At 22.9% G+C, this 22,503-nt stretch overlaps 1 protein-coding gene across 7 annotated transcripts in view; it reads right to left on the minus strand.

Annotated features, from left to right (window-relative positions):
- LOC117181489 (pyrroline-5-carboxylate reductase 2-like) overlaps positions 1-17,109 on the minus strand; it is a 39,087-nt gene extending 21,978 nt beyond the window's left edge. The window contains exons 1-3 of one of the 7 annotated variants that reach the window (XM_033374204.1): positions 16,507-16,758; positions 12,580-12,719; positions 8,626-8,745 (exon numbers count right to left, since the gene is read on the minus strand). In XM_033374204.1, the coding sequence (XP_033230095.1) occupies positions 8,626-8,701 (76 nt within the window). In that variant the 5' untranslated portion in view covers positions 8,702-8,745; positions 12,580-12,719; positions 16,507-16,758. Of the gene's footprint in view, positions 1-2,445; positions 2,533-8,625; positions 8,746-8,824; positions 8,886-12,579; positions 12,720-16,506; positions 16,759-16,987 lie in introns of those variants that run through there. The other 6 variants (XM_033374207.1, XM_033374205.1, XM_033374206.1 and 3 more) reach the window with 6 other exon arrangements.
- Positions 17,110-22,503: the final 5,394 nt, after the last annotated feature.

Below are 22,503 nucleotides of genomic sequence, written 5' to 3' on the forward strand. Positions count from 1 at the left end.
TTTTTCAATTGTTTATAAAAACACGTAAACTCAGAAGATGTGGACTGTGACTGCACCATATATCTAGTCGGGAGTGGTGCTGACTGAAAACAGATGATTTGGGGCGATTCGCGTGCCATCTGTTGGTCATTCTAAGGACTTATTGAACTACCCTCGTACATTGAAAATTTAACTGTTTCGTCGAAAATTTATTTTATTTTGTTACAAACTTATTGCCTAACTCTAAATTAAACTTTTCTATTTTTGTTGAAAATTCACTTACTTGATGACAATTTGTCTGTTTGAATTGAAAATTCAATTATTTTGGTACAAAATTTTTAAAAAGGAAACTTATTTTCAACTAAAGAAATAAATTTTATTGAAGCCACCAAAAGATTAATTTTCTATCACAAAAAAGAAAGTTTCAATAAAATACATGAATTTTTAGTTGAAAAAATAATTAAAAATAGTTGCTATTCCCAACAAAATAACAATTTTATTTTAAATAAAAAACTTAAATCAAAAAATACAAAATTTGAAGAAAAAAAATTGTTCTTGGTTGAAAAGTAACTTTTTGTTGAAAATTTAACAATTTTATGGATTTTTTTTCTTGCTTCGAAATTGGTCTTCTTTTTCAAAATGTCTCCCTTCTAATAAAAAAATTTCATATTTCTTGTAGAAAATTCAAATATTTTGGTAGACAATTATTCTGATTTGGTTGAGGATTCAGCTATTTTGTTGAAAATTCCTGTAGTTTTAGGAAAATTGAACAATTTTGGCAGAAAGTTCAACTAATTAGTTGAACATAATTTTAAAAAAATTATATTTTCCGTATGAAAATTCTACTTTTTTTTGTTCGAAAAGTGTTCTGTTTAAAAAATTCATCTTTCAAAAAATATATATTCAGAGAGCTATTTTGTTGAAAATTTGACTTTTCTGATTGAAAATTTAACTACTTAGTTGAAAGTTCAGCTAGTTTGATAAACATTCATTTTATTTTTAGTTGAAAATTAATTTTTTGAATTGGTTGAAAATTTAAATAATTGACTGAAAATTAAATTGTTTATAAAATCAATTTTTTGGTTCAGGATTTATGATTTTATTTATAAAATACTCAACTGTTTTTTAGAAAACTCGTATGGTTTGAAAATTCAATCATTTAGTGAATATTTTTTTCTTTATTGGTTCAAAAATGTATCATTTCTGGTAAATAAATCTAATTTGTTGTTTTTATTAAAATTTCAACTATTTTAGTAGAAAATTTAACTATTTGGGTGAAAATGAACTTTTTTTGTTGTTGAAAACTTCATTCTTTTATTAAAAATTAGTCTTTTTGGTTTGAAAACGGGAAAATTAAAAAATTTTGGTTGAAAATTCATGTATTTTGTACAAAAAAATATTTTGGTAAAAAGTCCAAAATTGGTAGAAAATTAAATTTTTGTTAAAAATTAACACTTTTGTTGAAAATTTGTCTTTGTTTTGAAAATTATAGAAAAATTAACTATTTGATTGAAAATTAATTTTCTGGTAGCAAATTATTATTTTCGGTATGAAAATTCAACGACTTGGTTGAAACTTAATATATTTTATTAAAAATATAAGTTTTTTTGTAGAAGGTCCAAATTTCGTTCAAAATTAACTTTTTTTTTAAATTCGTCTTTAATTGTACATTGTAATATATTTATAAATTTTAATTATAAATTATAATTATAAGTTAATCATAAACAATTGTCTATAATCCTTCCTTTTTGGCAGAAAATTCAACTATTTATTTCAAAATTAACTTTTTTATTAAAATTTAGTATTTTTGGTATTAAATTCAACCATTTTATTGAAAATTCATTAATTTCATTATAAATTTCAGTGTTTTAGCAGAAAGTTCAAATTTGCTTAAAAGGTCACTTTTTGTAAAAAATGTATCCTTTTAACTTGAAAATTCATTTTTTTCGGTAAGAAAAATTTAATATTTTTTTGGGCAAAAACAGAAATGTTTGTTTAAAAAATGTGGCTAAAAAATATTACTTTAACTAATGCTTACTTCTTTTTAAATTAATTTACTTTTTTATAACACTTGAATACTTTAAGTTTTTATTGTGTTTATTATTTACAATAATTAATAATAAATAATATTATTTTATTTTATTATTTTTTATATTTTTTTAAGAATTTAAATATTTTGGTAAAAAATACAAGTTGGGTTGAAAACTATTTTGATGAAAATTCTTCCTTCTCACTTACAAATTAATTTTTTCCTGATAACAACTTTTTTTATGAATGATCATCTTAGTTATTTTGATTTTTAAATTGTAAAATTAAGGGAGTGAAAAAAGTAAATTTTGAGATACCTTGAAGTTACTTTATCTGTTTATCTTTTTTTGCTAATTACGTTAATAGTTATTTAAAAAATTTAATAGTTTAGAAAAAATGATTAATAAACTAAATACTTATTTTAAAAAAGTAACTTACCCAACACTGTTTAAAAAAACACTTATGATGCAGAAAATGAGTTAAGGAACATACGCCCAGTTAAGAAAACGAGAGACTGAAGTTTGATCTCGGATGATCACTTGTTTGTTTTAGTGTTATGAGAGCAGAAGATTAATAAAAAAAAAAAAATTAATAAAAAAATGGAATCTCGTATGGCCCATATCACTGAATGAGAGACAATTATATCTGGTGAGCTCACAAATACAGTGAATAGAATCTTTGTTAACATTTTATTATTTTTTATTATTATTATTACTTAATGGATAATTTTAAAAAAAGTGTCCTCGTTTGGTAATATTGATTTGAATATAAAATAAATGTCTTTACAGAACGTTCGAAAATATAAATAAGCTTTTCTCTTAATTTATCATTTGTTTTGTCATAATTTTTAATAGGATTTTTCTATAAAAAATTAATTTTAAAGAAAAAAGTACTTTTTTAACTAAGAAAGATGATTTTTCAACAAAATAGTTGAATTGAAAAAAAATATTCTTATATTAAAAAGTTCCATTTATAACGAAATAGTTTATTTTTAACTAAAGAGTTCCATTTATAAGATAATAGTATAATTTTTAATTTAATAAGATTAATTATTTAAGAAAACTATTGAATTTTAATGAAAATATTCATTTATAAACAAATAGTTGAATTTTCAAGTAGTTTTATTTTCAATTAAAAAAAGATGAATATACTGAATGAAAATTTCAGTAACTGAATTTTCAACTAAAAAAGAACATTTTTCTACAGAAAATGGAATACCCAAATTTACTGTTAAAAAAAATCATTTTAAACAAAAAAAGACGAATTTTTTTTAAATTATCTAATATTTAACTAATACAATTTCTTTAAGTTTTAACAGCAACATTTTTATTGAAAAGAAAATTTTGTTAACAAAAAAATTAAATGAAATTCCAATAAAATTAATTATCAACCAAATAGTTGCATTTACAAAAAAATGATTAAATTTTCAACAAAATAGATTAAGTTTTACCGGTTGGATTTTCAATAAAAATGTTAATTTTCAAGTAAAAAAGGTTAATTTTCAACCAGAAATGGAATAGTTAAATTTTCAGATCAAAAAATAATTTTCTCAATGAAAAATGTAATAGTTAAATTTTCAACTACAAACAATTAATTTTCAACCGAAAATGGTATATGTAAATTCGTAGTATAAAAAATTAATTTAAAAAACTAATTTTAAAGAAAATAGTTAAATTTTTAACCAATAAAATAAATTTTTACCCATGTAGTTTAACCTTCAACCAAATATTTGAATTTTCAAGAAAAAAAGATTACTTTTAAATCAAATATAATTATTTATTTTTTAAACTATTAATATAACTATTCCTTATTATGTGGAAATTTGATCGTTTTTAGTTGACAATTTAATTATTAAATTTTTAATTGAGAATCATTTTCATTGGAAATTCAATTACAATACTGAAATTTAAACTATTTTGTTAAAAACATAATTATTTTGTTGTAAATAGAATTGTTTGGTTGATAATTAATTTTGTTGTTAAAAATTCGACTATTTAGTTAAAAAATAATCTTTCTCGGTCGAATATGTACTTTCTTGTTTAAAATTCATCTTTTATAAACGAATTTTTATAAAAATTATGCGAAAGTAAACGATAAATTTAAAGAAAAATTTGAATAAAAAAATGAACTATTTTATTTTGTTTTTAATTAATAATTTTTAGTTGAAAATGTAATTATTTGTTTAGAACTAAATTTTTTATTGAAAATTCAAACACTTTTTGAAAGTTGAATTAATTTGTTAAAAATTGATTTTAATAGTTACCTCTTTGTTTCAGAATTTTCTTAAAAATAATTTTTGCGTTAAAAATTTAACTATTTCATTCTTGGGTGAAGATTGGTATGTTTTAATTGAAAATTAACATTTTTATTCAAAATTCAACTTTTTTTAATTCATAATTTTTTATTGAAATTCGATTATTTGGAAAGAAAATTCAACTATTTGGTTGAAAGTTCAAGCATTTGGTTGAACGAATTAAAAGAAATCATTTTACTGGTTAAATATTGAACTGTTTTTTAAGTAAAAATTGTTTGAAAATTTAATTATTTGGGTGAAAATTAGTTTTTTTTTTTAAATTAAAAATTTAACTTTTTTTAATTGACCGTGTTTAGTTGAAAATTTATCTATTATGTTCACAATTGGGTTTTTTTGTTTAAAATTAATTTTTTAACAGTCAGTTTAAAGAAAAAATTTAACTATTTGATTGAAATATAGTTTTATTTCTTGAAAATTAATTTTTTCAATATTAAATTTAACCATTACATTCTTTGTAGAAAATTGATCTTTTTTAGTTGAAAATTCACGAATTTTGTTGACAGTTGAACTATTCCAGTTACATATTCATCATTTCCGGGGCAATTAAAAAAAGGTTTTTGTTCTAAATTTTAATATTTTAGTTAAATATTCGTAATTTTAACTTAAAATTCATCACTTTGTATAAAAATTTAACTGTTTTGTGGATTTAAACAAAAAATTTATCATTTCATTTTTGACTGAGAATTGATCATTTTGAGTTAAAAATTCAATTACTTGTTTAAAAATTCAACTTTATGTTCAATATTCATTATTTTTAAATTGAAAATTAATCTACTTAACTATTTTGGTTGAAAATTGAATTATTTGGTTTCTAATTTATTTATTCCATTTTTTTAGTTGATCTTATTTAGTAAAAAATTCATCTAGTTTTTTGAAAAGTCTGTTTTGCTAGAAAGTTAAACTATTTGGTTTTAAATGGAACTGTGTGGACTAAAATAATTTTTTTTAATTCAACTATTTCTTTTAAAAATCATCTGTTTGGTTAAAAATGTACTTTTTATTTGAAAATTCATCTTTCATAAAAGAATGCTATTCAAAATTAAAAACAAATAAATGGTAAATTACGAAAAAAGTTTATTTATATTTTCAAAAGGTCAATTTTAATAAAAAAATTATTTCTCTATTTCCCCCGTTTCGGGAGCATTTTCGTCTGTGAAGCCTGTAATGAAATTTTCATTTTAAAATCAATATTTTCAAACGAAGATAAATATTTATAATTTTTTTGAAGTACGCTAGAGAAGCAGGTTCCAGGTAAATACGATTAATCCTTGAAAATTTCTGCTTTCAAGTGTAGGGGGAACCTGCCTACAGTGGATAATTATTAATTAATAGCACAAATAAAATAAAAATAATGAATTTAAATTTAAATTTATAATCACCTATAGTATCTTAATTGCTAATTCAATTAATTATTTTGCAAAAATCGATATTTTTAATCAATGATTATTCACTCTAGGTTGCCCTATTTACTGTAGGCAGGTTCCCCTATCAAAATTAAATGTTTCTGATAAATTTCAAGATTCATAAGGTCGTTTACACGTGCCAATAATAATCTTTACTTATAAAATCGGCAGATAGAATGTCGTTTAATCCACTTCTGTTTTTATCAATTTATCAGACAATGGATGTTGTTTGTTTACTGATATGAATCGGCGTGACTGATCTCTGACAATATCTGTTTAGAGCAAATTGTTTACGAGCAAACAAAGAGATGTTGCGATAAAAATGGCTCATTTGATAACATTTTTTTCATATCTTCACAATGCCTTCGAAAAGCCAGAAAACACTTTGTTCTCTTCTATTCGGAATTATTTTGTTAGAGCGGATAATGCAATTTACAGTGGATAATCGTAAATTAAAAATACTAATGTGCGTAAAATAATTTATTTTATTAATAGTCAGGACACTACGTGATCATGAATTTAAATTAATTTTTTTTTGTGCTCTTAATTAATTATTTTTATTGTAGGTTGCATTATCCACTGTAGCCCTATCCTGATCCTTTTCTGTGTATTTAATTTCAAAAATTTCAAATACTACAATTTTTTAATTTAAAGAGCTCAGAGTAAATAATTTTAAGTTCCAATTACTTAAAGTTAGACAATATCAAATTATACATATTCAATCAGCGGGATTTTGTAAAAAAAACTAAAAATTTAACTTTTGGTAAAAAATTTATATTTTGTTTGTTGATAATTTAAATACTTGGTTGAAAGTTAAGTTACTAAGAATTTAAATTTGAAAAACTGAACTATCTGATTTTTGCATGGAAATTTATCGTTTTTAGTTGAAAATTCAACTATTTTGTTTAAATTATTTTTCTCTCTTAACTGAAAACTCTTTATTGGTTGAAAATTTAACTTTTTTCTTACAAATAGAATAATCGTGTTTCAAATTTAAATATCTTCTTAATACGTTATATTCTTTGCTCAAAATTCAATTGTTTTATTCAAAATTCGTCTTTTTGGTACAAAATTCAAAAATACTTTTTTTAAATTAATTTTATTATTTAAAAATTGAATTATTTTGTTGAAAATTCGTCTTCATGGTTGAAAATGCTATTATTAAATTTTTCACAGCGAATATTCATATTTTTTATTGAAAATATAAATGCTTGGCTGAAAGTTGAACTATTTTGTTAAAAATTCGCGGTTTTTTGTAAAAAAATAATTTCTTTGATCGAAATTTTAAATTCAATTTCTTATTAAAAATTGATCATTTTTAGTAAACAATATATTTATTTAAATAAAAATTCATCAATTCGGTAAAAAATTAATCTTTTTTGTTAAAAATTTAATTACTTGATTGAAAGTTGAACTACTTGGTTAAAAATTTATTTTGAGTAGCTAAAGATTAATCTCATTGGCTAAAAGCTTTGAAATCAATTTTTTTTACCGAAAATTAATTTTTTAACTGAAAATTTATTTCATTTTTGATTAAAACTTGATTAGTTTTAGTTAAAAATCTATTTATATGGTTGAAAATTCATGTATTTTATTGAAAATTCATCTTTTTAGTACAAAATTCACCTTTTTGGTCAAAAATACAAATGATTGATTATTAAAAACCTTTGTTAAGAATTTATTTTATTAAAAATTTAACTATTTTATTTCAAATTCTTTTTTTGTGTTGAAAATTAGTTTTTTGAATTGAAAATTTAACTATTCATTTTTGGTTGAAAATTGATCTCTTTTAGTTTAAAGTGAACTTTTTGGTTGAAAATTCGTATTTCCTAGTTGTTAAACTTTTTGTAGAGAACTAATTCATTAATTTAAAATAATTTTATTGTTTAAAGGTTGAACTATTTTGTTGAAAATTCGTGTTTTTTGGTCAAAAATTAATTTTTTGAACTGAAAATTTAACTGTTCCATTTTTTAGCGAAAATTTATCATTTTTAATTTAAAACATATTTACTTGGATGAAAATTCATGTATTTTGTTGAAAATGCATCTATTTGGTAAAAAAAATTAATCTTTTTTCTTAAGAATTTAATTACTTGATTGACAGTTGAACTACTTTGATAAAAATTTATTTTATTTATTGAAGCTTCATCTGATTGGCTAAAAATTTAACTATTTACTTTAAAATTAATTTTCTAAACTGAAAATTTATTTATTTTATTTTTGGTTAAAAATTGATCAGTTTTAGTTGATTATTTATTTATTAAGTTGAAGCTTCATCTTTTTTGTTAAAAATTTAAATACTTGATTGAAAGTTAAACTCCGTTGTTAAACATTTATGTTATTAAAAATTTAATTTATAAGTAAAGACACTATAGGTTTTGTTAAATTAAAATTAACTGTTTTATTTGTGCTCATGATCAATTTTTTCAAATTTAAAATTAAATAAATATTTATTAATAAAGACAATAATTCTTAACTTTCTGAAAAAATATTTTAAAAATCCAAAATCCTCTTATAATAGTGCTAGAAAATTGAGGAGTTTTTTTTCTAAAAAATTGTTGAATGAAAAATCATAATTAAAGAGTTTAAGTTGTGTTTAAGAAAATTTTGAATAAAAGATAAATCTGCATTGAACTTTAGACTTCGATTAAACAACAATTAGTTATCTTCTACAGCAACTGAGATTAAGTTTTGCATTTTTTTATGATTAATGTACATTAATTTGATTTTTTCATGTCAAATTTAATATTAAATTAATTCTAAATTTAAATTATTTTAAAATAATAAAAATTAAAAATCATTAAAACTAAATAAAAATAACAATCTTAAATTATTATTTATTATATTTAAATATAATATTACTATAGAAATAGTAATATAAAATATGTTAAATCATCTTACCATTTCGTTCATTTAGACGACGACGAAGAGTTCGGGTTATCTTCGTTAACCCCATCGTTCTGAGACCGACAGTCATGATAGGAGTTTGATTTGTTTAATTGAAGCTTTTAGAAATCTGTTCTGAAAATTAAACATAGAAGAAAATATTATACTTTTGATATAAATATAGTCGTTTATAAATAGAATATAATTTTTATACCACTAGAAAATTTATTTCGAAAAAAATTGGCGTGTGGCAGTGGGGCCAAATGGCAGTAGTGGGGATTCCGAAGAGGAGTCTTTAGAACCATAGCGAATCTCCTCACAAAAAGCCGACGTGAATAGAGAGAACAGGTATAGACTATAATTCACTTTTGCTAGTTCTATAGAAAATTATTATTTTTTAAAGATAAATATGTCTTAAAGAAAAAACATCGAATTAACAGGACCTTTTTTGTTTTAAAATTCAACTATTTTGAATATTTTTGTTTTTGCAAATTAATTTTTTTTAATGGAAACTTAACTATTCCATGTTTGGTTTAACATTTATATCCTTCAATTAAAAATTCAGCTATTTGGTTGAGAATTTCCTTTTTTTTTTAATTATCTTTTTTGGTAGAATATTAATCTCCTTTTTGGTTGAAAATTCATTTCTTTGATTGAAAATAAGTATTTTTGATTGAAAATCAAATTTTTCAACTGAAAATTTATATTTTTTCATAGACATTTATTTATAACTTAAATATTTCAGACAATTGTCGTCTTTTAAGTTTTTCAAAATATTTTCGTTACAAAGTTCATCTTTTGAATTCAAAATTCAACTATTTGTTTTTGAAGATTCATTGTTTTAGTTAGAAATTAATTTCTCTGCTTAAAAAATTTAACTATTTTGTTAAGAATTCATTTTTTGTGGAAAAAATGAATTTTTTACAATAAAAATTTAACTGTTCCAGGCTTGGTTTAACATTTATTTTCTTCACTTGAAAACCCCCTATTTGGATGAAAATTTATTTCTCTGGTTAAAAATTACTTTAAACATTACAAATTTGGTTAGAAATCAATGTATTTTGTTGAAAATTGCTTTGATTTAAAATCAATGTTTTAAAACTTAAAATTAATTGTTTTAACTGAAAATTAAACTATATCTTTTTTATAGAAAATTGATCTTTTTCATACACATTTTCATATACATCTTCTTGGTTGAAAATTTCTGTGTTTTGTTGAAAATTGGCCCTTTTTTGGTGGAAAATTCATCTTTTGGGTTGAAAATTCACCTATTAGATTAAAAGTTCATTTTTTTCATTAAAAATTAATTCGTTTTCTTAAAAATTTAACAATTGTATTGAAAATTTGATTTGGAAGGAAATGCTGCATACTTTGGGATGTGTATTCAACTTTTTTTTAAAATTCTTATTTTTTTATTTAAGTCATATGTTTTTGATATAAAATAAAATATTTATTTTGGTGGGAATATCAACTATTTTTAATTATTTAAAAAAAATAAAAATGTATGTATTTTGTTAAAACTTTCTCTTTTGTAGTAGAAAATAAATCTTCATGGCGGCTAATTTACCTTCTTGGTTTCAAATTCATTTCTTTCCTTCAAGATTATTTTGTTTTACGGAAATTCAATCTTGGTTAAAAATAAGTTTCCTTTTTAAAAATTAATTATTAAACTAAAAATTAAACCAAATTTTTTCTTATACTCATTTAATCTTTCTGGTCGAAAAATTGAACTATTTCGTTAAAAATTGATTTTATTTACTTGAAAACTTATTTCTCTAACTGAAAATTAAACTATTTTATTTTTTTGTTGAAATTTTTTTTTTATTTGAAAATTCATCTATTTAGTTGAAATTATTTATTTGTTTGGTCCAAAATTAAGCATTTTGGTTGAACATTTTGTTTTTTGTGAAAAATTATTCTTTTTCGGTAGAGAAATAATCTTTTTGATTAAAATTTTTTGTTTTTTGTGGAAAATTAATCTTTTAGATTGAAATTTTCTTTCTTTTGTTTTAAATTAATCTTTTTAACTAAAAATTGAACTAGTTCATTTTTCACCGAAATTTTTTTTTATATACATTTAATATTTTTTTGTTGAAAATTCATCTGGTTGATTGAAGATTGATCTATTTCGTTGAAAATTTATTTAACTTGATTCAAAACTTATTTGTCCAAATTAAAATTTAACTTTTTTTATTGAAAATTTATCTTTCTGAATTGAAAATGCATCTATTTTCTTAAAATTTGGTTTTGTTTTTGTTGGAAAATTAATCATTGTTGTCGAAAATTCCATCAAAATTTTAAATATTTGGTTGAAAATTCATGTATTTTGTCAAAACAAAAATTGTATCGAAAATTAATTTTTTAGGTTGAAATTTGAATTTTTTGTTGAAAATTAGTGTTTTTTTAAAAACAAAAGTGAACTTTTCGCCAATTTTTTCTTTCATGGACATATAATCTTTTTTGGTGAAAATTCATTTGTTTCGTTGAAAATTTAACCATTTCTTCGAAAATTTATTTTATTTTATTGAAAACTTATTGCCTATCCTAAATTAAACTTTTATATTTATTGTTGAAAATTTATCTTTCTTAATATAAAATGCATCTCTTTTGTTAAAAAGTTGGTTTTTTTGTTGTTGTTAGAAAATTAACCATTTTTGTTAAAAATTCCATCATAATTTTGTATATTTTGTTGGAAATTCATGTATTTTGTTATAACAAAATTTGTATAAAAAATTAATTTTTTAGTTTAAAATTTGAATTTTTTCGTTGAAAATTAGTGTTTTTTTAAACAAAAAATTGAACTATTCCACTTTTCGTCAATTTTTTCTTTTATTAACATTTAACCCTATTTGGTGAAAATTCATTTGCTTCCTTGAAAATTTAACTATTTTATCGAAAAAATTTATTTTGTTTTGTTAAACACTTATTTCCTAACTCTAAATTACATTTTGCAATTTTTTGTTGAAAATTTACTTACTTTGATGAAGACTCGTCTTTTTTATTTGAAAATTCAATTATTTTGGTAAAAAATGCATATTTTTGGGTTGTAAGTTAAACTTTTTTTTTTTAAATTCGTCTTTATAACTTAAAATTGAAATATTTTGGATATTTCTGTTCATTATTGGCTAAAAAATCTTTGTCGGTTGAAAATTCAAATATTTTGTTGAAAATTTATATTTTTTGGTTTAATGTAACAGTTGTTTATTAACAATTTATATATTTTTTGGTGTGAATATAAACTATTACACTTTTGATTGAGATAGCAACTTAAATTGTCTTAAGTTAATTTTGCTTATGTTAAAATATAAATTAAAATAATTTTGTATGCTTCTGTCTGGATTAAATAAAATGTTACATTATAGATCTTGAATTTTTCTGAGTTGAACTTTGCGCAATGTGACGCAGTTATCTCTACGCTACTAAAGGCCTGGTCTACGTGCTAACATAGGATGGTCCTATGTCGGCATATGTATGGATCCGCCTCTTTCAGACCAGCAGTTCTTCTCATTTGAAATCGCGGCTCGGTGTCGAGAAAAATTTGTCGAAAATTACAACAAAAAAACAATACAATAATTTTCTACCCCCAGCTTACCCATAAGCGCAAAGTAACTAAAATTCAGTAAATTAGTTACTTAAACAGTTACTACCCCCAAATCTGGGTGAGTCAATCCGGGACGAAACATAACAAATCTAATTTTTATTTTAAACAAAATTGTTAAAGAATTAATTGCAAATCAAAAATAAAAAAAACCGACCCTAATAATGTCAATTAAAAAATCTTAACAATTATGAGACTTGGGTCAATTAAAAATGATATCTTAAAAAAACAGTAAAGACGCCATCTGACCACATTCCGTAGATATCCCAAGGATCAACAAATGAAGTAAATAATAACAAATAAATTGTTATTTTTAATATCTGAACAGGAACAGCAGTAAATATTTAGAAAATTGTGTTTATAAAAGCTACCTTCTGTATGACTTCTAGAAGGTTCTATCGAGGTTCAATAAGGATCCTTTTGTGACTTTCGACTTTGGTGACACGAATGCAACTAAATTCCCAAACCAAATGGTCCCTGAGCGTTGCATGCGCCAGGTACGAAAAAATACCTGAGAGAAGAGAGAAAAGAAAGTGCCCGTGGAGTTCTTTATTGGGGGGGGGGGGGGGGGTCGATTTTTAGATTCGTCTGGAATTTCCTATTTAAATGACACCTTTGTTCCGCAATCTTGATCCGACCCATTTTGCTGATCAATCTCTTTAGCAATCACCCCAGACAAAGAGCTTCACAAATTCATCATGTATCATTGAAAATTGATAATATTAATTGAATTATGTAAACTGATCATTGAAACTGTAACAGTTTCATTTAAAATTCGTCTTTTTTTTGGTCGGAAATTAATATTTTTGATAGAAAATTCACGTATTTGATTGAGGATTCAACTGTCTTATTCAAAATTCGTATTTTTTAAAATTAATTTAACTGTTTTCGATTTACAATAAAAATATATTTTAAGTACAATCTCAAGTATTACGTTTTTCTTAGAAAACTCATCTTGTTGGTTTTATATTAAACTAGTCCATTAAAAGTTGAAACTATTTGTTACAAATTTATTATTTTGAAGATTCTTCATGTTAGTAGAAAATTTTTTTTTGTTATAATTTTAACTACTCAGTGAAAAGTTGAAATTATTTGTTAACTTACGGAAAATTCCGTAACTATTCCGTTGAAAATTCGCCTTTTGTGGTGGAAAATTAATCTTCTTTGTAGAAAATGCATTTATTTTGTGGAAAATTAATAACTTTGGTAACCTTAAAAACAAATAAACAAATAAATTAAAAAAAAATAGTTATTCGAAATTTGCTTTTTGTATTATAAATTATTTTTCCCTTCACATAAAGAAACTACTTTGCTACAACTTCATTTTTTTGTTGAAGATTTATCGTATCACATTAGTAGAAATTTTATTTATTCGTTTGACAATGGAACTATTTCGTTCAAAATTCGTCTTTTATAATACAAAATTAATCTTCTTGACAGAAAATTGATTTTTTTGGTTGAAAATTCATAACTTTAGTAACTTTAAAAACAAACAAAATTAATAGAAAACAGTTATTATAAATTTGTATTTTGTATTGAAAATGATTTTTCCCCGTCAAATCGATAAACTACAATATCAAAAATTCATTTTTCGGTTGAAGATTCATCATATTGTATTTGTCGAAAATTGATTTCTTCGCTTGCAAATATAATTATTTCATTGAGAATTCTTTTTTTATGATAAAAAATTAATTTTCTTAGTAGAAAGTCCATCTATTTGGTTAGAAATTACCTCTTTTTTTAACATTTCTTTTCAGATATATCTAAAATCTTCAAAAATCTTTTTGAATTTTATCAAGAATGCTAGGAAATTATTATGCTAGGTTATTATTATACCATTTAGCCATTTCCCTTCCGGGGTAAGCGTGACTCACTCGGAATAACCTTAAAAACAAATTAACCAAACAAATAAATAATTATTCGAAACTTATATTTTGTATAAAACATTATCCCCCCCCCCCCACACAAAATCGAAAAACTATTTTGTTTAAAAATTCATCAATTCGTTTGAAAATTAATTTTCTTGTTGAAATTTTGATTTCAGATTTATCTGAAATCTTCAAAAATCTTTTTCAATTTTTTTCAAGAATTTCATGTAATTATTATTATACCATTCAGCCATTTCCTTTTGGGGATAAGCGTGACTCACTTGAAATAAGCTTGAAAATAAATAATTATTCGAAACTTGCATTTTGTTTTAAAAATTATTCTTTTCTTCAAATCGAAAAACTGCTGCGCTAAGTGTTAATTTTTTTGTTATTAAAGATTCATCGTCATAAGTTGAAAATTCATCTATTTGTTTGAAAATTAACTTTTTTTGAAATTTTTATTTCAGATGTATCTGAAAGCTTCAAAAATCTTTTTTTAATTTTTTCAAGAATTTTTGTAAATTTATTTATTATTGTGCTATTAAGCCATTTCCTTTCGGGTGTAAGCGTGAGTTACTCGGAATTACATTATAAATAAAAAAATAAACCTGGCAAATAAATAATTTTTCGAAACTTTCATTTTGTACTAAAAATGATTTTTTCCCAGAAATCGAAAAACTATTTCGTTAAAAATTAATTTGTTGTTGAAGATTAATGATATTGTATTTGTTGAAAATGTATTTATTTGGTTAAGAATGGAACTATTTTATTAAAAATTCGTCTTTTATGGTGAAAAAATTAATCTTGGTAGAAAACTCATCTATTTGGTTAAAAATTAACTCTTTTTAAAATTAAAAATTTTTTTAATTCTCCAGAAAATTTCTAAAAAATAAATAATTATTGGAAACTTTTATTTTTGATTAAAAATTATTATTTTTTCATTAAATCGGAAAACTTCTTTGTTAAAAGTTAATTTCTTTAGTTGAAAATTCATCGATTTGATTGAAAATTTAATTTTTTTTTAAATTTTGATTTCAAATATATCTGAAATCTTCAAAAAACATTTTTGAATGTTCTCTAGAATTTTAGAAAATCAAGCCATTTAACATGAAATCATTTCCCTTCCGAGTTAATCGTGACTTAATAGGAATAACCTTGAAAACAAATAAATAATTATTAAAAACTTGTATTTTGTATTGATAATATTTTTTTTTCTTAAATCAAAAAGCTGCTTTGTTAAAAGTTTTTTTTGTCGAAGATTCATCGTACTATATTAGTTGAAAATTCATTTATTTCCTTGAAAAATAATTTTTTCTTTAATTTTTTATTACAAATATATCTGAAATATTTGAAAATATTTTTAATTTTTCTCCACAATTTTATAAAATTTGTTTGCTAATATACCATTAAAGCATTTACTTTTGGCGGTAAGCGTGACTCACTCCAAATAACTTTGAAAACAAATAAACCAAAAAAAAAAAAAATTTGCTCAAATCAAAAAAATTTTTAGTTCAAAGATAATTTGTTTGTTTAAACATTCTTAAAAGCAAATTAAATTAAGAAATAGTTATTGGAAATTTTTCTTAACAATTATTTTTCCCCTTACATGGAAAAACTACTTTATTAAATTTTTTTATTGAAAATTCATTATTTCATATTAAATGAAAGTTCATCTCTTCGGTTGATAATGGAACTATTATTTTGAAAATAGTTTTTTTATTGTAGAAAATAAATCTTCCTGGTAGCATATCCAGCTACTTAATTAAAAATGACCTCTTTTGTTTAAATGTTGAATTCACACATATGATTTTTTTTTGAGAATTTTAGAAAATTTATTTATTATTATACCATTAAGCTATTCCTTTTTCAGGGTAACCGTGACTCACTCGAAATAACCTTAAAAACAAACCTAGCAAAATAAATAGTTATTCGAAACTTGCATTTTGTATTAAAAATAATGTTTAGCTCAAATTGAAAAACTATTTTGTTAAAAATTTATTTATTTGGTTGAAGATTCCTAATATCCTATTAGTTGAAAATCCATCCCTCCGGTTTTCAATGTAACTATTTTAATGAAAATTAATCTTCTTTATAAAAAATGCAACTATTTGTTCAAAAAGTCATTTCTTTAAAATAAATATATCTTTGATGATAGAAATTGAACTTTTCTATGGAAAATTCAATTTTGGTTGTTGAAAATTCAATTATTTGTTTTCTGGTTAAAGTAAAATATTCCTTGCTTAAAAATTCGACCATTTGATTGAAAGCAAACCTAAAAAAATATTCGAAATTCGTATTTTGTATTGAAAATCATTTTTCTTTTCAAATCCGCGCGAAGGGATACGAATTCTAATCGGATATTCCTCAAATATCCCTAAATAAAAAAATTAGCAATTAATAAATAATAGGTGAAAATGTTATATTTAATACCTGAATAAGAACAGTTGATAATTTTGTAAATTGTGTCGATAAGAGCGACCTTCTATATGGCTTCTATAAGGTTCTCTCGCGGGTTCACTAGGAATCCTTTTGCGACTTTCGACTTTGCTGACCTAAGTGCAACTAAATTGTCAAACCAAATGGTCCCTATCTATAAGTGTCTCGTACCGCAGAAATGGAAAAATACCTCTGTTGATTGACAATCTTAATCCAAATATGTAAACGTGTTCTTATCAACGGCGCCACAATGGGGAGTGGTTTAAGGCTATAAGCTTCACTGCGATTTATGGAGGCGGTTGAGGAATTGAGGATGGTCAAGTTAATATACCTATACTATGAGAATATTCTAGAACACGAGACTCTCGTCATCATTATTATCCATGTCAGAAATTCACGAGATCGATTACCTAACGTTGATATTTCAAATAGATCAATACATTTAATTATGCACAAGATAGATTCTATTCTTTACTTTGAAATTAGGGATCGTCCATAATGTTACCAATTTTAGGCCAATTTCGAGGGCAGATGATAATTCGGTCCCAGATACCTGTGTGCGGTTCCCCCACTACGCGGCTTCTCCTCACTCACTCGAGCTGTTGCTCGACATTTACTGACCAGGCTCGGCGGCCGCAGATCAGATGAGTGAGGGGATGCCGTGTAGTGGGAGAACCCTACACAGGTACCTGGGTCGGATGTGTCATCTGTCATTACAAAAAAAAATAAAATTAAAAAAAGTTAAATTTTGAACCAAAGAGGTGCATTTGTAAAAATATTATTTTTTAACAAATTAGTTCCACTTTTAATCAAGCAGATTAATTTTTAATCAAAAAGATGAATTTTCCGTCAAGAATATTAATTTTATAATAAAAATCATGAATTAGAAAAAAATACATTAATTTTTAACAACATAGTTCTGTTTAAACGAAAAATATGCATTTTAAATAAAAAAAGTTAAGTTCAAACCGAATAATTTAACTTTCTACCTGATAAATTTCCAAGTAAAATGATGAATCTTAAAAAAAATGAATTTCCCACAAAAGATTTCAAAATAAAAGATGATTTTTTGACCCAGAAGATTCATTTTCTAAAAATGGAATAGTTAAATTTTTTACCAAAGATCAGTTTCGAACCAAATAATTAAATTTTCAAAAAGAAAGGAATTTTCAGACAAAAAGATTAATATTTTGCCAAATGAGACAAATTTTCAATAAAAATTTAGAATTTAAAAGCCAAAAAGACGAAATGTCTACCAAACCAGATTAACAATTGCATTTTTGATAAAAAAAGGATAAATTTTCAACAAAGAATATAAATTTTAGTGAAAAAAAAAATTCTGAACTAAATACATGAATTTTCAACTAAAAAATATAAATTTTCAACAAAAAATGGAATAGTTACATTTTTAAATACAAATATTAATTCTCAATCAAGAAAAAAAATGAATTTTTAACAAATGAGATGAATTTGCAACTGAAATGATGAATCTTAAAAAAATTAATTTTTAACCAAAGATTTTAGCACAGAAGATTAATTTTCTAGAAATGGAATATTTAAATTTTCAGCCAAGGATCAACATTTTTTTTAATAATAAAAAATTAGTTTTTCTAATTAAAAATTTGAAGGATTTCAAAATATTTCAAAAAATAATTTGGAAGATTTTCGAACAACTTTTTTAGTTTTGCATAATTTTAGAAACTTTGAGTAGAACTGGTTTATTTTAAAAGATATTTCAAAGTCCCAAACATTTTTAAAAAAGCAAAATTAATTTAATCCTCAAAACGATATAAAAATTTTTCTTTTAGTTTTTAAAAATTTCGAAAAAATGAAAAAACTTATATATTTTATAAGAATATTTCCAATGATTTTTATTTTGAAGAATAAATCTTGAGAGAATATTGAAAAAGTTTTCGAAAAATTTATAATGATTCCCTAATATTTCGGGAAAGAATGTAGAGGATTTAAGAGCGAATTTGTCAACTTTGCAAGATTACAAAATTTTAGAAATACTCGAATAATATATAAAAGTTTTGAAAATATAAAAAAAATAATTCTGAAATAAAAAATATTTTACACATATAAAAATGCAGGGTTTTAAAATTTTTCGAACAAAAAATTTAAAAGCTTTTTAAAAAATTTGAAAGGTTTCCAAAATCTATTTTAAGATTGTCAAGAATCTTATGAAAATTTGTAGGGAAAATTATATTTATTTAACCTTAAAAGCAAATCAACAGATAAACTCGAAAATAAAATACTTTTTCGAAATTTGTATTTTGTATTAAAAAAACTATTACCCCTCAAATTATAACATGAGTTTCTTTATTTTCTAAGCTCAAAAGTTATTTTTAATTGAAAATTAGACTATTTTGTTGAAAAAAGTTTTTGTTTAAAGATGAATTCAACTATTTTTTATTTAGAAAAAAATTATTTTTGTTCAAATTAAATTAAATTAAAAAAAATTTAATTGAACTACTTGATTGAAAGTTGAATTACTTTGTGAAAATTTTAATTTTTTAATTTTTTGTTTAACAATTTTTGTATGAAGATTCATCATTTTACTTCAAAATTCACCTCCTTGGTTGAATATGTAACTATTTTCTTGAAATTTTATTTCTTTAGTTGCAAATTTCTTTTTAGTTAAAATTTTCAAAATAATCGGTTTTGGTTGAGGAATGGTATATTTTCTTGAAAATTGGTTACATTTTTTAAATATTGGATACAAAATTGTTCCTATTCAGAGAGCTTGAATTTACAGTTGATAGATTAAAAATAATATGAATTTTAAAAACAGTATGATAACATTTACTCTGTGTGTTTCTAAACATTATTATTGAAAAGATCATTTTATCTTATTTTTTATATTGTGAAAATGTTTGAAAATATTTTAAAGTAATCTGAAATTTGAAAACATTGAAAAAAGTTTTAACCAAAATGCAGATTATAATACTCAATAATTATTGAAAATTTTTTAAACAAATTTTGACATGTTTGAGGATAATAAAATAATACTTTTAAGATTTTCGCGAAAATATAAACTAATTAAAAAAGTTTTAGAAGTATTGCATAAAATTGAGAACCTTTTTATAAAGAGTCTCGAAGAATTGCAGGCACTTTTTCTTCATTTTGCAGAATTTAAACGAAATTTTAGGAAATATTCGAATTATTAAAAAAATATGAAGAAGTTAAAAAAATTCAAAAATAATTTCATATTTGAATATATTTTGAAAAATTTAAAACCAAACAAAATATTTTAAAGAAAAAAAATCGCAGCTTTTTAAAAATTTTTGAAAGTTTAAAAAAAATGAAAAACTTTTCTTAAGATTTCTTGGAAAATTTTGAATAAATTTTTATTTTTTTGAATTTTCTCGATAACCTTAGAAAAATTATATTTATATAACCCTAAAAACAAATAAACTTAAAAAGATATAGTTATTTGGAGTTTTTATTGAACATTAAAAATTATATTTCCCCTCAAATTATAATTTTGTTTGACATTTTTTTTGTCTTAAAAATATTTTTTGCTTGAAAATTTAACTACATATTTTGTTAATATCCGTCTTTTTGTTTGAAAATTGATCTGTTTTCGCTGGGAATTTAACTATTTGATTGAAAATTTGTCCTTTTTTGATGAAATCAACTATTTTTATACAAAATAAGAATATTGTTAAAATAAAATATCAATAGATAAAATTTTTGTTGATTATTTATCCCTTTTTGTTAACAATTGAACTACTTGGTTAGAAGTTTAACTAATTCCAGAAAAAATTTTTTTTTTTGGTTGAAGAATCATAATTTGGTTTGAAAATTCATTATTTTATAATGTAAATATTTTCTTGAAAATGAATCTTTTTGGCGGTAAATTAATATATTTTGATTCAAAATTCAACTACTTGGTTAAAAATTACACTAATTATTGATAATTATTTTTTTTGGTTGAAGATTCCTAATTTTAATTCAAACTTCATTGCACTGGTTGAAAGTGTAATTATTATATTGAAAATTAATATTTTTATTTAAAAATGAATCTGTTTGTTTTAAGACGTAACTATTTATTAAAAGTTCGATTTTTTAATAATTTCAACTATTTCTGAAAAAAATTATAATATTTCTTTAATAAAATATAAACTGGTGCATTTTATGTTGATAATTTATCTCTTCCCAGCTGAAAGGTCCTGTACAGGATCCTCGGAGGATGTTGGATATGTTCCTGGACACAAACCTGCGCATGAAACCTATACAGATAATCGTGACGGTACCTGTACAAGAATTTGGCGAAGGAAACTGTACATGGTCCTGCGAAGCAACCTATGCTGACAACGGAAAACATGTATAAGGTCCTTTGCAGGAAGGACCTTTACCTGAACCAATGGCTCAAATCATTTTGTGGAGAACCTGTACAGGACCGTTCAAAAGTTAGCTTGCTTACAGGTCATTTGAATGATACTGTACAGGATCCTTCACAGAGTGATTTGAGCCGTGGGTTTATGTACAGGTTCTTTTTGTAAAGGACCCCATGCGTGTTTCTGTACAGGATGCCGGGTTTCAATTTACTTCAAAAAGGCAACAGGAACCTGTACTCGATCATTAAAAAATGTGTTTGTCGATGAAAGTGCTATTTCAGGATCATGTACAGGTTCCTTTGCCAAATTCCTGTATAGGCACCGTCAGGTATATCTGTACAGGTTTCATGTGCAGGTTCAGAATTCAACTACTTGGTTAAAAGTTGAAATACTTTAATACATTTTAAAAAACTGTTTTGTTGAAAATGTACCCTTTCGGTTGAAAAATAATCCGTTTTTGTTGAGAACTGAACTATTTTGATGAATTTTTAAAAATAAATTTAATTGTTTTTAATTAAAAATTTTTTTTTATTTAAATATTAACTGTTACTACTACTACCTATACGAATGTTCCAGAACACGAGACTCTTACGTAATAATTATTATCGATATCATAAATTCACGAGATCTATTATCTAAAGGTGATGTTTCAAATAAATCAATAAATTACGTACACGTGCGATAAATTCTATTCTTTACCTTGCAATTAGTCAAAAGTACATTATATAATTTAGCTATAAATAAATGTGAGTGTAATTTTTCGATTTGAGGGAGAAAATCGTTTTCATACGAAATGAAATTTTTGAATAACTATTTATTATTTAGTTTTATTTGTTTCTTTCGTTTTAAGGTTATTAATTTTTTCGAAATTCTTGAGAAAATTCAAAAGGATTTTTTTTAATTTAGGATTTATGTGAAATAAACAATTCAACAAAGAATTCAATTTGAACCAATTAGATAAATTTTCTACAAAGAAGATTAATTTTCTACCACAAAAGACGAATTTTCAACAAAATACTCACGTTGTCAAAGACAGAGAATTTTTTAAATTAATATAATATAATGAATCTTCAACCAATAAATAAAATAAAAAGTTTTTCGATTTCAGGAGAAAATTAATTTTTTCACGAAATAAAAATTTTGAATAACTATTTATTTTGTTAGATTTATTGTTTTAAGGTCATTAATTTTCCTATGACTGCAGAAAATTCATAAAGGTTTTGGAAGATTTAAGATATATTTGAAATCGAAATTTCAACCAAAAAGTTAATTTTCTAAAAAATAGTTTAATTCTAAAACAAACAAAAAATTTACAACCGAATAGTTTCACTTTTAACTTAAAAAATAAACTATCTACCAAAAGAGACGATTTTTTTTTAATATTTCAATTTGCAAGCAAACAAGATTTTTGAGTCAAAGCAGAATAAAAGTTTCAACCAAATTATAATTTGTGGGAAAAATTAATGTTTAATAAAAAGAAAAATTGCAAATAATTATTTATTTATTATTTAGTATTTTCAAGATATTATTAAAGAATTTTTGAAATTTTAATACAGTGGAAAACTATTTTAATAAATTCACTGGGATTATTCCTGAAATTTTAGAAAATTAAAAAAAATGCATGAAAATTTTTCACCTTTCTTTTAAA

Source organism: Belonocnema kinseyi, chromosome 10 (genome assembly GCF_010883055.1).
Source record: "Belonocnema kinseyi isolate 2016_QV_RU_SX_M_011 chromosome 10, B_treatae_v1, whole genome shotgun sequence".
In the NCBI taxonomy this organism is placed as follows: Eukaryota; Metazoa; Arthropoda; class Insecta; order Hymenoptera; family Cynipidae; genus Belonocnema; species Belonocnema kinseyi.